The sequence below is a fragment of the Ascidiella aspersa genome, chromosome 2 (assembly GCF_963924565.1).
Source record: "Ascidiella aspersa chromosome 2, kaAscAspe10.2, whole genome shotgun sequence".
Lineage (NCBI taxonomy): Eukaryota > Metazoa > Chordata > Ascidiacea > Phlebobranchia > Ascidiidae > Ascidiella > Ascidiella aspersa.
Window position 1 is genome coordinate 9,135,710 of NC_139448.1, and position 16,296 is coordinate 9,152,005.

Sequence of the window (16,296 nt, forward strand, 5' to 3'; positions counted from 1 at the left end):
GAATCGACCAATCCATCGCTTGCTACATATTAATGCAGTGTTTCTCAACCCATGAGTCGCGATTCGAAATTTAGTCGCCGGCTACAAAATTTTTATATGGTTAGATTTGTTGTAATTGGTTCTGATAAAACGTTCGCCAATACTTCAAAAAAAATTGTGGATGTAATACGTAGACATTGCTCATAATGATTTGATTTGAATCATTTACGCCAATGTCCTATGTATTGTTCTCTTGCAAAAGTTTCAGTGAAAATAATTGGCTCAAAAAATAAGAAGGCATTTGTTGTTATAACTGCTCTTTGTACTTGGGTCGTTACAAAAAAAGGTTGAGAAACAGTGTATTAATGCAACGCGTGCAAGGTTTAACACGTGCGAAATGCTAAGGGGCATGCCGTGGCCCGCGAAACACTAATCGCAACCCTTTTTGTCGTAATTCTGCCCTAACCGGCTGCTGAAATGCATGAAGTAATATTAATAATATATTGTTAATTCCTGTGTTGTTATTTTCGATCGTGCATTTTCGTGTGTTTTACGGTTCAACTGCGGGCTAGTAATTTGCTGTAGTGATCATCGGTATAGTTAAAAAAAGTAATTTCTGTGCGTAATTTCAGCTTTTGCCTATAATTTATTTGTAATTTTTTAACCTTCAGCGTCACATTCTGTTAGGCCTCTCACCTTTAGCGAGTCAGTTGTCGTGATTTTTTTAAAGAAACGAAACTGGCATGGGTGTTTTTTTAAGTACTGTTCGTTTTGTCTCGTGCAGATCCGATGAATTCTGATTACATGGGAAAACCCCTTCCTCACCCGCAAATGTCACAATCGGTAAGCCCCGATCGTAATGTCAAGTTTGTTGAGTTTCAAGAAAAAGAAGCATTTATCACATTTTTATAATCGCGGCAATGATCAAACCGCTCACCAACTTAAAAAATACTAATTGTTTATTCTGGTATAATCTTTAACATTGTACGCTGTGCACACCTATGTTTTTTATCACAAAGTAGCTGACATTTAATGAGTGTTCAACTTTAATTGTTCATGTCATCGCCGCGTTTGTATTTAATTAAATGGCAATCGAATTTTCGAATTACGCCGCCTAAGAGCAATAATGTTGCTACCTGCCTCTGGAACATTTGTAATGCATCTCTCTTTGAATAAATCGCTCTTGGGGGCTACCCTGAAAGTTAGCATCTAATATTTTAAATTTTGGTTTAATCATTAGGAGCTTTGATTAGATTCGAATTTCCATCCGGAGAATCTACTAGCGCTTGTAACCAATGGGAGAAAGTTTGAATCTCGTTTGATTTTTGTGTTCAAGTAATTTTTATCAAAAAGTAAACTCCTCATTCGCAAATTGTATGATTTTTTGTGAGCGCTGTTCATATGATTAAAATTATGCTTTTTCAAACATGAATTTAAAATATCTTTAAACTTTTATACGATTTATCTGTCCCTTTCTTACTTGTTTTGTGTTTTTTTTGTGTTTTTTTACTATTAAGTAACTGAACAGAGGATACTTAAAGCTTTACCTTACTTTAAAAACATGTTTTGCGATATGCAGCAACCATAATGACGTAATTGTGTTTGTAGTACCCGGGGGGTCAAGATGGCCCCATCCCCCCGACCTCGATGCCGATTTCCGGGGGAGCCCCGATGTCGGTGTCGACCCCGAATATGGTGCAGCCCCTGAACGGAATGAACGGAACCGGCCCCGATACTTCCATGATGGACGGGATGCCCAAGGTTAGTTTGTTATTCTCTTTTGTAATCTGAAATAAATAGATCCAAAAGAGCCACAACGGTTAAAAATATCTACAACAACCTTATTGAAATGCAGGATACTGCGGCTACGCCAAAAACAGCATCATTATTTCTGCTAAAAAAACTAATTCGAAAGTATATGCTGTTTTTCCGAATATAAACAATAAAAATGATAGTTATAAGTAAAAAAAAATCGCGTTATTTTAAAATCGCCCTGAATTTTAGTTACATTTTTTAGTAAACCAGTGATTCCCAACCGGAGTTGGGAAATTCCGCGGCACCCTTTTGTATTGTTTATAAAACTCCAAGAGTGTCGCGTATATTTTAAATTGTTTTGTATTTAACTTTTGGCTTACTTCTTGTTTAAATTTTCTACACTTTCACAGTGCACCAAATCGGAAAGTTTTCCTGCATTGTGGGCATTTATGTGCTTTTCGATTTTTTTCAGTTTCGTTTGTTGTGAAATTGCATTAAACCACTTATCGAACGTGGTGATGCGCACCGTTTATACCAGGGGTTCTTAACCTTTTTTGTATGTTTTATAGGGTTGTAAAGGGGTGGAAAGTTTCCGGGAATTTGGGAAACTTTCCTGGAATTTTGAAGGACCCGGGAATAATGGGAATATTGGGAATTTTCAAATTTGGCATTTATGATGTTTAAAACATTTGTTAAATATTTTATCAACCAGAAAAAAATATTGAAAACCGATCTTAAGCATTTCTAGTTGAGTAGGAGGAGATGACAATGAAGTTACTAAGAGATAAGGATTTTGCCAATTAACTAAAATAGCTATCATCGCGAAAAATAATGTTATCGACACTAGATTATAAAGAATTAATAGGCTACTATAGGCTAACTTAGCAGTTAATCTGAACTAGGAAGGTAGGCCACCAATACCTACGGCTTGCACACTTTTTGTCCTGTCAGCTGATGTGAGGCTTTTGATTGATAGCTTATTTACCCCCTAAAACGAAAAAATTTACCCCAGGTTAAGAAAGGCTGGTTTATACTCTATTTATGGTGCCCTAAGGTTGAAAAGCTAAGACCTAAATTACCACGCGAGAACACTTAAACAGGTCAACATCACCATTTCTCCTACATTTCCAGAGTTCGCCCAGCAGCATGTCGATGAACAACATGGCGGGTCCCGCTCCGCCGCAGATGGGTCCACCTAGCGGACCGGGCGGCGCGCCTCACACGCCGCAAGAGGGCGACGACGGGGCGTTCGGCATGGTGCCCGGCTTCAGCGAGAACGTGAGTAGCAACCCGCAGATGGGATCGTACTGACGACGGCCGGACGCCGCGCGCCACACTCTGACGCGCTTCCTGCGCTCGTGACGTCATCATTGCGTGACGTAAAAGGCCTGCAAGCGAGGCGGTCGCCCTTCCCGAAAACGATCGAACGCCTGGTCCTCCCTGTTAAGGCGCCCGATCCTTTTTCGTTTCTTTCTGACACCGAGCCGCGTTTTGTAATGTTGTAAATACACCGAGCGTCCGAGCTCTACTCAAGGACATTTTGTAAAGCGTTAACAAATTAATTAACCAAATTTACCTTTAAATTGAGAGACTGTAGATGACTTTTCGGCGATTTTATTTATCAGTCGTAAAATGCTATAAAATGGCTGGCCTTATTTACGCCAGAAAGGTCTAAAAACAGGGGTGGACATTGGGCTTGGGCAACCTACAGCCCGCAGGCCAATAAAAAGCATCTGGCCCGCCATCTTATTTTCAAACCAAACATGAGCCCGTTCCTTATATTATTTGGCTATTTCGACTAAATAAATACTGAAATATTTCGACCATGCGCAAATATCGTGTTCATGCATCTAAGGTGTTTGTATTTTAAGGGCATCTTTTCAGGCTAAAAATTACACATTTTAGAATATAATTGTCAGTTAAAATTTAACGACCCGCGGAGACCTTTCTGGCTTTGGCCTAAGAATGAAACGTTTGCCCACCCCTGGTCTAAAGAGTATCTACAGAAACGTCTTCTGTGTGGTCGCATCGCACTGTTATGTCACGCGGAATGTATTACTAATTGGTGAATACATATAGAAAAATACGTAGCTGTTATTAACTGCCTTAACTCGATTGGTAAAACAGTTAGATTTCCTCTCGCCGGTCGCTTAAATTTTAACTTTGCTTCTTATGCTAATCACTCTGACGAATGGCAGATAAACACCACACATAATGCCGTCCAATAAAATAGCCCTGAATAGTGTCCAAAATAGTGATTTCTATTTTAATGGACACTCGGAAATCACGCACAGCTAATCTTGCGCCGTCGGGAGTGGCCTGTCTTCAATATTTATTCCCACGCTCGGTCGTCCTATATTTTGTACATAAGCCGTTGTGATCAGCGGCCCAACTTCTCGCTTTGGTTGCCGCTTTTTTTCTGAGACGCGTCTCTCGTCGTTTCGACTTGAATAAAACCCGATTTTCGTGAAAGTATTTTCTTCTTCTTCGATGTTGGAAGCCTTTGAGCGAAGATTCGACTCCGCGAAGTTTGAAAGAAGGCAGCTGCATGTGCATTTGCATCCGATATTGACATGTTTCGCTGTGTGTGCTTTTTTTGTACCTTACCTGTGTTAACCCCGCGATCCATTCGTGTCTATTTAAACAAAAATGACTAAAAAATAAATTAACGTTAGAGCCGCGAACAAATCGCGACTATTTTTACGAAACGAAGGAAGTATTTGTTTACCTCTTGCCTTAATTCCTGTCTCAGCTATTTTAATATTACTTAGGTCAACATACTGAAAAATATCAATTATGCTTTTCTATTTCTAACCTTTTGGCAATATCAATATTAACATAATAACATAAAAAGTCTTTTTTATTAAAATTACTACGATTGTGATCTGAAATCTCCCTAGCTGTTATAAGGACTAATACCAAATTTCGCTCAGGCAACGAAAGCAAGCTGTCTATTACATAGCGTGTGGTGTTCTTGCTCGGCTTTTACCATAACAAACATGTCGTCTTCGCCTAAAACTTGTGACTAAACATAAAACTTCAGTAACACGAGGCTGTATATTGTACATGGTCAAACCACTAACCCGGTGTTCCTTGTTGTTTTTTCCATGTCCCTCAATATGCATTGTGCCTCCTCTGCCTGTCGAATGCTCGCTTTCGTCGCTCAACTAACCAACCGTCGCATGCCCCCCGTGCCCTCCCTCATCATGACGTCGTGCGCACCTCGTGACGTCACGCCTGCTCTGACGTCACGTCCCGTCAGCAGACGCACAACGAGTCGGCGGCCATCTTGAAGATCAAAGAGACCATGCAACAGGAAGCCAAGAGGTTCGAGGCAAAAGACGGGGACGGAAATGGTACCGTCGGCGGGGAATTCCCTTTTATGTCGTGATCCGGCGCGGAACCAGACGCCCCTGGCGCCATGGCGCGTCGGGGCCCGCGAAGCCCCTTAAAAGACGCCACGGCGCCAACCCGCATAGTCAGCTCGCACACTTGGAATGAAAAGCCCTTTTCTCGCCTAGCCAAGAACCTGCGCGTTTTTTTAACGTAAAAACATATACTCACACGTAGCTTGAATGAGCTTCGCGAACAACCCGTTAATAACACTAAAATAGTTTGAGTTAAACTAATTAACCAGCGACCAGTTTTACAACATTCGTCTTTAATAATTGAGCTTTTTTGACAAAGACCTAAATCATTGCCGAACGTTGAACCATCAGAGCTTCAGTAGTAGTATACCTTTTAACCTGTTGCGGAATTTTAGAGCGACAAACTAAAAAGAATGATATCGCATGTAACATTTCAACGCTTTTTGGGACAAAACAAGACGCAAGTGTTATTTGTTTAACATCCTTAAAAAGACAGCCCTTGTCTGGCAAATGTACGATATTTCAAGTACATTTAAGTCGAGTTATGTCTGGTTCAAGAACGCTGTGTTGTACACTTAAAAAAAATATACCCAAAATAAAATGAAAAGATGTCCACTATTTACTTGACCTTGCCTTACTTACACTTCAAAGCATCGGAACAACCTAACTACCTTACTTTAGCAACTGAATGGCAGAAAACCTTTTTGTCACGTCCGCTTCATGTGCTGCAAGTTTGTAAACTCGCCCGCGTCTTCTCGCTATACCTTTACGCGCTTCGAACGTTGCCCTAAACTAAATTTACCGAAATACGCTAATTTTTTTTCTTAGGGGGCATTTGGTATATATACATGATCGGTATTGACATAAATACGTTGTATCGAGCATCCGTAATAAACACGCTAAACACAGCGTTTGAATTACGAGCGTTATGCAATTGAACAGGTTAGTGATACGGACGGGCTTATATTGTAGCCGCAAAAACATCGTATTTTTTTACTGCTGTACGCTGGGTTCGCTGCCCGTGTAAGCAACCCGACTTTTCGGTTTTACAGATCAAACGGCAAAACAGTTCCCTAACAATTGAGCATTTCCTAACACCGTTTCGTAACCCTTGAAACACCCGCGCGCTTTCGCAAGCACACTCACTCACACACACACAAGCACGCACAGTGTGGTCACTGTGATGCAACCTGTCGCTGTTTCGACTTATTTAATTCGACCGCGCGAGCATATACGTCTCTGCTTAACGCTTCTTGCGTTTTCTTGACCGGCCACGCATTTCTATCTACATATAACGTCGTGTCTTTTCGCTTTTTTGTACAGCGCTTTGTATATATTGTCGGAGCCGCCGACGGTTCTCTTTCGAGGTACGCACGTAGCTTAGAACTTCAGACGCAAAATTGTAGCCCCCATTTGTTCAACGTGTCGAAAAAGCTACTGATAGTTGGTAGTTCGAACTTTCGGATTTTGATTGCCCAGTAAAAACGGCCAATTCAGGAAGCAGCAGCCCCCCTACTAACGCCCTGTTTTGTGCCATATTTTAACTGGACTTTCAAACTGAACCCCCAAAAATGTAGGCTGGCCTTTGGTGTGTAAACAATCCGTTTTGGCCTATGACCTATACCTGTATTTTACAGTGTCCGTACAAGAATCGCTCTCTCATATATCGTTTTACTTTAAATCCGTTCATTCGATTTTTATGCTGATCTTTGCGTTGTATTCGCATTTAATGTCGTTTAAAATGTAAAACCACTTGGCTGAAGCGTTCGACGGAGTCAAATTTCCTTGTCAAAATCAATATAAAACCTAAATGGTAAACGATGAAACAACAGGGCATGTCATACAATGGTATATAGCAGTGGTTCTCAAATTTTTTGTCAAACGGACTAATTTTCTATTAGTAAAAGTGTTCGCAAAATCAAGTAATAGGGAAAAAATAGTTTTTTTCCGACACTGATCAGTAATTTAAAATTAAAAACTGTAATTTATGGACACAATTCCATTTATTTTTTAACATGTAATTTGCAGTTTTAACAAATAGTAGTCGATAAAAATGCAAGGTTAATGTGCCCATGAACTCCCATGGCCCTTGCACGGACTCCAATGAGACTACGGGTTGAGAAACACTGGTATATAGCGTGCGTTGTCCGAAAAATAGGATTGTATCTGTTAACGATTTAAGTGGAAATATACGTTCTGTCTTGTAGGCGTTTAGACCGGGGTAGTAAGTGATCAAAGACCGCGTTTTCGGCCTGGAAATAATCTTGGGCAGATATAAAAAATACCTAGACCACCACAATCTTTAAAAGACTTAACCGAGACGTTTTTATCCCAAAATTCCACGTTCGCTTTTAAACCTTTGTGAATTCAAATATGCCCAAAACGTTATTATTGTGTCGACTCGACCTATAAGCCCTATGCGTTCGTTAGGGATACCTTTGGTGGCTGTAACGTGGCCACAATGGCCACCACTCAGCCAACAGCAGGATTTGCAATTCGTCCGTTTTTCATCCACTTTTTCAAACAAGTATTACCGCAGTCTCTTCTTCATATAAACCGTTTTGTGTCCAAGATAAGAGATAACGACCATCACGTCGCCTTTATTACAAGGATCTTCTCTACTGTTTGGTGCTCATCCCCCTGTGTATGATATTCGATGGTATGTAACGCGAACGAACTCTTCTTTCCGACTTTTCTTTCGTTTTCGACTAGTTAATGCATTCGTTTCGCGCGGCAACGCCTCGACACACGAGTATTGTTCGTTTTTTCGTAGATCGTTTTCGCTTTTTCGCCGTTCGTCAGGCTTCACGGGGAATGTGTGTCCTCGCGCCATCCCTTGTAGCACTAAGGCTGCGGCCCTTTGGTCGGCCGCGTGTGACTCTCGACCTGTATCTAACGAAATAAACGAAACGCGTTTTGTGTACCACTAGTGACCGACCGGTCAATGCTGTTCCTGCAAAGTCAGTGAAGGAATTTGGTAATTAAAAAAAGGATTCAAAATTTCAAAATGTTTTGAAGAACTTTTTTAAAATTTAATTTAGTCACTTGTCTGTAAATCTTTGCACTTTCACAGTTGTATCATTAGGAATGTTTCATCGGTTTAATAATCGACGAACTTGATTTTTTCGAAGGATTATTTTGGTAACTTACAGCAACCAAGTAAAGGAAAAAATGACAGTTAACATTGTAGTTTTGGATATTTTTTGCTGAATGCTTTAAATACCAGCGAATGTATTTTCTCAAAAAAATCTTTGAAAAATTGGCTAGTGAATTCCTGCTATAGGTTGGTAATTAGGCGGGGTTCAAACCTATAAATGCTGTTCTCTGTCATTTTTTTTCGTTGTAAGCCGTATAGCAGTTTAAAGAACCGGAAAATGTCGATTCTGTAGCAAAACATCTTGATATAATTTTTGCAAGCAACCGGCTCGATAACCTGATTAGGCTGCTAAAATTAGCCGTCCGACGGACACCGGTTAGTATCCTCCGGCTTCGCATTGTCCCTACACTCTACAGAAGGGGAGAGTCCAGCCAAAGGTACACCCTCTGATCGAATTAAACCTTCAAAAATCCAGTCAACTCGAAGCAACAGGGCACCGTAAGCGCTCCTGTTGTCGGAAAAAATGTGTGTCGGATCCTATTCGCACGCCTTTGTCTGTCAAGTGCCGTCAGTCTCAAAAGGCGGACACGCGATCCGCGCATTGCCGCCAGGTGGCGCTACGCCTACATGACACCCGACACCGCTTACATGGGCCGGCGCTAAACCCGTAACCCGGGTTACCCGCTCTCTCCGAAGCGACACAATGCGCGAAAACACGGAACCCGGACAAGCATTTTTGGCAGGTACACGAGCAGCAACCGCACGGAAGCTGTTTGATCGCTCGACCTGGGCGAATTGCTGTGAAAGCGACAGAACAGCAAACACGACTTACCCGAGGCTTGTTTGCCGTGACTGGAGACTTCACCACTTTCGACTGCTTCTGTCATCATAGCTCGTGTGTGTCGCAGTCACAGGCTTTTGTTTCATGTGTACAAAGAACGCAATCGGTCCGCCTTTGTACGGGTCCTTTAACCGGCTTCGGCGATCCTGTTTGGGCAACAGTGTCGTTCTTTGCGTGCGCACTTGTCAGGCAGCTTGAGGTGACTCGGCCAGGCAAAGGGCGGAATGCAGAGTTACAAGTGTACCGAAACAGGTTGACGCGAGGCAGGCGCTTTTAGTGGCTGTATTGGCAGCATGTACGACAAGCAAGTGTATACAGGGTCATAATAGGCGAGATCCGGAAGTTGGATGATTAATAATTTAGCGAGACTTAACTCGTACAAATCTTATAAAAACATACACATACAAGGCATATGCTTTTAGGTTTGTGTCAGGCTGGTGTGGGTATATTTGTGCAAACACATACAGGTATCCTTATATGCTTCAGCAGAATCGGGTTTGAGGAGAGGATTCAATCTGTAACTTTACTCGATTCAGTTTTCCTTTCCTTGAAAGGGTTTAGGAAAGTTGCTTTTAGGCGTATACTAAAACTGTATTATACATTTTACCCAATGATATAAAAAGGGATGGTATATCAAATATTAAATTGTAAGCCCTGAAGTGCCTGACAATGTCTTTGAATGAAAACAGATGTGGTGGACTTATGTAGTGTTGTAAATAAATTATTTTGAAATGACTCATATTCCTGTGAAGTAATATTAAAAATTCGTTATGTCAAAGTCACGTCATTTAAAAAATAACTAATCAATTTCCAGGCATCATAACTAAAGCAAGTCAAGTCAATGATTTAAAAATAAAACATTAAACTATTAAAATTGGTAAATAGGAAAACCGAATATGAGAAAAGCTCAATTTAAAAATAACAAAACCCAGCATACAACAGATTAATAAAACTCAATTCCAACTTACCTTATTTGACTCTATGACTCAAGTCCACGTCAAGTCATTTGCCCGAAAGACTCAAGTTAAGTCAAGTCATTTTAAAACAGTGACATAAGTACAGTGAGGTCAACACAGGATTTATGTGAAACGTCAGCTGATTTTCCGACTTTGGAACAGTGTGCAAATGTGCATTCTTTAAAATTTGTGCATAATTACTTGAATGTTTGTCGGTCATTTAATTAGATCTAAAACACAAACGAACTACTGGTGTTCTCTGAATACGTGTGTGTTACTAGAAGATACTGTTTTACTCGAATGCTTTAACACGGATTAGATATGCCGAACTACAATACACCGGGGCACCCGTATTCATCGCAGAGCATTCACGTCACTTCAAGCCCGCTATACAAGAGCAAAGATGGAACGTAAGTCGTATGTTCATAAAACTAGTTTTTTGTCCTACCAACTTTATTCAGTCAAAATGCTTTGTGTGAAGACTGGCACAAGCTATCAATCATGTGGCACAGTTTAATTATTTCCAAACTAGGCGTTGCTGCTACACCTTGTGTATCACATATTTCCATTATTTGTTGGAATTCAAATATATTTTTAATTTTATTTCTTAACACACTAAAAATTTAACAATATCCCGCACCCTAAAAAATCACATAATAACATACCGCAGTTTTTTGTCGAGAAACTTGTAATGGGGATTTAACAGTTTTTAAAAAATGTTTCTACTCCGTTTTCTTCCATCGGTAAAGTGAAAAATAATATGCATGTCCGAAAACCAATTATTAATAGTTCGTACAAAACCAACATGTAGACGAAAACATTTTTTTTTGGAGGGAGGGACACATAACAAACCCGAGTAAGAGGGTGCAAGCGCATTAGTAGAATTTTAAACTAGTTTAAAATAGTGTTTAATACCCCAGCAGACGCTCTTTATGTTGAGATTGACTTTACCACTGATTGACATACCCTCCGTACATGTTTGCTTCTACGAACAAATTCAACACAAAGGTTCTTTATTAATTAGCCAAGCCAGAGCTTCACCTTCGCGGCTGGGAAACATGGGGTTTTACACATGACCACACCAATAAGGCCTCGCGAGCAACACAAAATGCGTGTCGTCGGATTGTTTTACAAATCGGCTTTCAATATCAATACAGGCGCCGTGGTTCGTGGGTAAGTAGCGCAAAGTACACACTTTAAGGTCGCAAGTTAATCCTTAACAACACTCCAGGGCAACTTGGACCATTGCTCGCGGGTCCCAGTTGATTGTCGTCGGTTTATTGGACGATGTTGCCAAGACGCTAATCCGGCGTCCCCGGGCCACAATGGGATGTCGTGCGAACGGATTAACTTCCCGGCCCTAAAGCAACATTCGGACCACTTGGGATGAGCTAAAATCATCTTCGTCGTTGGTTTTGGGGGCCGCCGAGTGTTTCACTAATCCTCGCCGACACACGGAACACTCAATGACGAAGCTAGGCTTGCTGATTGAGGCACACTTCTTTGATGTTTACTTTTGCTAGCGCCGAAAGCTCGGTAAATGCTTTTAGCGCGTTGTTTTGGAAGAGTGTGCGAGGAAAATTCTAGTGAAAAAATAAACACGCCCTCTTTAACTCTTCAGATTTAGGGCGCCGAAGCTCGTTAGGTTATTTTTACGATATTTGTAAGCTTTGGCGATCACGTACGCAATTTGTAAAAGCCCTCGCCTCTTTAAATATAGTTTATGAGTAGAATGTACCCGCTAATTACTTTGAGAGGATCACGCCTAGGGATTTTTCATGGTTTGTTTTTGGTGAACATAGAAATAAAGTATTTTGGCGAAAATAAACCTTAGATTTTACAACTTTTACGGTTGAATGATTTAAAGTAAAAAATACATAAAACAAATGCACATGCAGTACCAATAGGCCTTGAGTTTGAGGTATGTTCTTTGCTCGTGTCCGATTCTGTAAACAAGCATTTGAAGTATCATTCACATAGGTAAAATCCAAAGTTCGAAAGTCCGAGTAAGCAAACTCCTTTAAACCAGGGCTTATTAACTAAAGCAAATATGGGTGAAAGTAATACTCTTAGAGCTATACTCTACATACAAAATTTGAAAAGCAAAACAGTCCTTAACTACTATTTACTCCATTGGCAGCTGTAGTTAAAAGTCCTGCTTCAAACAAATGTCTCGTGGTTTCACTGGGGTTGTGTCTGTGATGCGAGCAACGGGGGAATGTAATTCCATTAGTTTAAAGCAGTGGTCCCCAACAGGGGTGCCGAGGCACTTCGGTACCATTTCTACTGACCAAGGATGTCGAGAGATATTTGGGATTTTTAGCAATCTTATTTTTTCCTATTGGTAGGCCTTTTGTTACAGATGTTTGTGTGAGATTAAAGCCCATTAATCAATCGGTATTTTTTTCGATTGTGTAGGGCAGTGATTCCCAAACTATGTGCCGCGGCACACTAGTGTGCCTCAAGAGATTTCCAAGTGTGCCGCGAATCTTTTTGTAATTTTGGAAATAAGTTAGTTTGTATTACCAACTGGCATACACGCATACATTTTAGACTTAAATGCGCACTATCCATTACAAATTAATCATATTAAGACATTTACACATAGTTTGCCGTGTATTAAGGACGGTTGTAAAATGACTCTATTGTTATTCTGATAAAAGTGTGCCGCGAAATATTTAAGATATTTTTAGTGTGCCGCGAGCCAAAATGTTTGGGAACCACTGGTGTAGGCCTAGAGTTGATTTCCTAATAATGAGGAGGGTTAGGCCAGAAAAGGTTGAGTAAGGAACCACTGGTTTAAAATTTTAATTTTTTTTTTTATCCAGGTACGACTATCCGCTCATGGGCAACGTGGACTTCACCGTCCGACCCGGCACGTCAGGGATAAACCGAGGAAGTCCCAGGGGGAGTCCCCGTAGCTCCTTGGGTTCCTCCCAGGAGTCATCCCCTCGCTCCCCAAGAGCCAAGACCGCTCCTCCCGGGTACAAAACCATGCCTCCGGTTAACAAGCACAAAAAGGTGGTTAATTATCATCACTATATTATTTCTGCAATGCGATCCTTGTTACGATGGCTTGTGGGGCTGGTCTTTAAAATTAAACAGCCTTAAAGGAATACCTAGCAGGAACACGGTTCGCTTCTATTTTATATTTGAGTCCGATTTTGCTGTTTTTTTGTCGCAATGTTTGACTAGTTTGATGGTGACCCAAATTTAGCGAAATATTTGGCCTTTGCCAACATAGACAACAAGTTTGGAAAATGAGTTTTTATAATCACCAAAACATTAGTGCCGCTCTTGATCGCGCAAACCGAGAGATGATTTGGAACAATCAACTTTTTCCAGTAAATTATTCGAGCAATGCCATAATCATTGTCGCTATATGGAAATTGTGGAATTGCTACTTCACATTAAATGAACCAGCCATGAAAAGACGCAAAAGTAAATATACAATCAGAAAAATAGCCAGCTGTAATATCAGTACAAGCTATTACTATTTGTTTTCAGCTAATAACTCTGAACTTCCGGCAACTGACCCCCTGGTGCCGCGATATGTACCGCTGGTTCACCCCGGACCCAAAGCAGGGCGTCTGGCACGACAAGGAGGACCTGGACCGATACAGGCAGCAAGTGTTCCGTGAGAGGTTGCCGGCCCAGCGCATCTACCACGTCGATAGGGGCCTCATCCCCAATTACTCTGGCTATGTTCCGGGTAAGTTGACTCGAAGCGAAAGAAATCCCTGTCTCGTAAACCTGGTCGTAAAGCTAAGATGCGTACTTTACGATAAGCCTATAGGCAAAGGGTGGGTACCTATACCAAGTGTTTGAGGTGTCTTGACCTTTAGACCAAGGTAGGTAAATATGTTGGTTTGGTATCCTACCATAGAGGGTCAGGATTATATGGAGTTGACAATAAAATAAGTTCAGAATATCATTACGGTCGGAATGTGACACACTTCAAAACAAGGTTAAAAATACTGATAGCTAATAGTCGAAATAAAGTCTAAACCTAACACCTCTAAATTTCTTTGACTTCGTTTCTTCGTCGGTCGCCGTAAAGGTGCTCGTTGCAAGAGAGAAAAATGATACAGTAAACGACATAACTCCATTGAAAAGAGCATATTTTCCATTTTTAAGAGCTCCGTCCAAGCGAGCATCGTCACGCTACTCTTAAATAGAAATGAAGTAACCTTATTAAGACAGACAAAAAACTATATCTATTTGAAATATTGCCCTCGCTTACAATGCGATTTGCTTTGGTAGTGTTACGTTATTTTCCCCAGACAGGAAAAATGACTCCCTTTTTATTCGAAAACTGCGCTCGCGCTTGAGACGCGATTTCCTTAGTATTTCACGCCAAAAGGTTTATATTTTGCTGATAATAGCTACCACGCCAGTTGATTACATACCGCTTCACCACATAAGTGTTACTCTCATTATGGGAAAGCATTTTGCTAGCATCAGCGCTTTTTGGCAATACAGTAAGGCTTTTTCAGATTAGAGCGAAATGCACAAAACGCATCACATGTTATAAAAATAGTATAGACCGAACGTGTAGCGTTAGTGTAACGTTTAGGCATAATTTAAAATGGCATGCCATTTAGGGAAAATTTCATTTTTCAGCCTCCTCACATAAATGTTACGCTTCCCCTAACATTATTCTTTGTTTACATGTTTATGTTTTGGCTGTAGAACGAGGCTAGCAAATTTACAAGGACATGTTACAACGTAATATGCAATAGGGATTTAGGAGATAAAGCATGTTGAATTCTTACGTTTTGTTCAAGCATGTAAAATCCAGATAGACTTATTCAGACAACGGTAAATTCGTAAGATACCTAGGACATCGACAGAACACCTTTACCAATTAGAAAACTGGTGAATATTCTATTTAAACTGGGCAATGCCGTGTATTTCGTTTAATAGCAAGACCTAAACCTGTCAGAACAAAACCTAAACCTTGGGAAATTATTTCTAAATAAGGTTGACGTAATGTTCTGGTAGCATCGGTTTAATTCTAAATAATATTTGCGTTTATCAGGTTAACCCGTTTTGACATAACCCATACTGCAGTAGAATTTACCACAACAGACGTTTTTTATCATACAATATTTCGTGTTGGTTAAATAAACCACGAAAACCTAATGTAATTCAAAGTTGTCTTACTATCACTTTTATAAGGCTCGTATTACAGTTTAACTTCATCCAGTCTAATCACAAGTTTAAAACATACAAACACGTCGACTGGTCGGGCTTAACACCATTGTTTATTTAACCGTATACTAAAATCCTATAAATTCGCTCCAATACTGTTATAATTATCAGGTCAAAAGTTTCGCTACGGTGGGACCTGGGCTCGTGAAACAGTCAACGCCAACACAATCGGTGTTCCAAGAAGATGGGAATCGACGTCATTCTTTGAAAATCGTCCGATCGGTGCTTAACCTTACATCGGTCTGCATTCAAAGCATTCATCGCAATTGCTTGTGTTTCTATTTTCTTCTTCTCTTTGTGCCAAAGACATTTTTTGGCATTTCAGAACTTTTCCAGTCGCATTTGTGCATTCTTTCGACTGCAAAATTCTCCAGCACTAATTACCGTAATTGTCCAGCTTTAATTGGAGTTCGATTTTTATTCTGAGATTTCCGAGCTTTGTAAAATAGGTTAAATTAAATGTGTTAGTGTCATATTATAATTTACACATATAAATATTAACATTTTACAAAACGTAAGAAAAAAAAAATATTAATCTGGTTTTAGTTGTCCCAATAGCAACCTTGGTGAAATGCGTACACTGCTCACATTTTGACTAAATAAACATAAATTAGATTATCTTTTTAGATTACTATTTTATTATTTTGAGTATTACTTCATGATTGAAAACAAGTTCGTTCGTTATTATTTACTGTTTAGAATTTTAAATGATTCGCTTTTGAAACTGTGACTTGAAAAATAAACTTATTATTTTGCCTCTAAATCTATTTCTTACAACAGATTTAGTTTAAAGTTCATCTCATAAGTTTTGTTTAACTGAACGATTATAATATAGTTTAATCTTTCAAACTTGACTTTGTATTTGTAGTTTTACCACGGTTTTACAGCTCCTTACAAATATTACGATAACATATTTTAAATGCGCTCTCATGGGATTTCAATCCCATTGCTCATTCGCCATTGGTTCAAAATTGTATGACGTCAGATAGCGGCAAGTTCGATTTTTACTTTGTTGAGATTGTTTAGGTTTTTACAATGGAAGTTAGTTCGTAAACGGTGGATATTTACGTGTTTTAACAACGTTTT

General features: G+C 40.0%; 2 protein-coding genes across 5 annotated transcripts in view; both read left to right on the top strand.

Annotated features, from left to right (window-relative positions):
- LOC146163462 (uncharacterized) overlaps nt 1-8,021 on the top strand; it is a 35,772-nt gene extending 27,751 nt beyond the window's left edge. For 2 of the 4 annotated variants that reach the window (XM_083381900.1, XM_083381903.1), the window contains 4 exons: nt 764-822; nt 1,588-1,740; nt 2,866-3,012; nt 4,997-8,021. In XM_083381900.1, coding sequence (XP_083238026.1) covers nt 764-822; nt 1,588-1,740; nt 2,866-3,012; nt 4,997-5,125 — 488 coding nt within the window. In that variant the 3' untranslated portion in view covers nt 5,126-8,021. The remainder of the gene's footprint in view (nt 1-763; nt 823-1,587; nt 1,741-2,865; nt 3,013-4,996) is intronic. The other 2 variants (XM_083381902.1, XM_083381904.1) reach the window with 1 other exon arrangement.
- A 2,195-nt stretch (nt 8,022-10,216) lies between these two features.
- Nucleotides 10,217-15,723, top strand: LOC146163464 (uncharacterized). Its single transcript, XM_083382517.1, has 4 exons — nt 10,217-10,406; nt 12,825-13,017; nt 13,504-13,708; nt 15,322-15,723. Exons 1-4 carry the CDS (start codon nt 10,318-10,320, stop codon nt 15,438-15,440), a joined length of 606 nt encoding a protein of 201 aa, XP_083238643.1. The 5' UTR covers nt 10,217-10,317; the 3' UTR covers nt 15,441-15,723.
- The last annotated feature ends 573 nt before the right edge of the window (nt 15,724-16,296 follow it).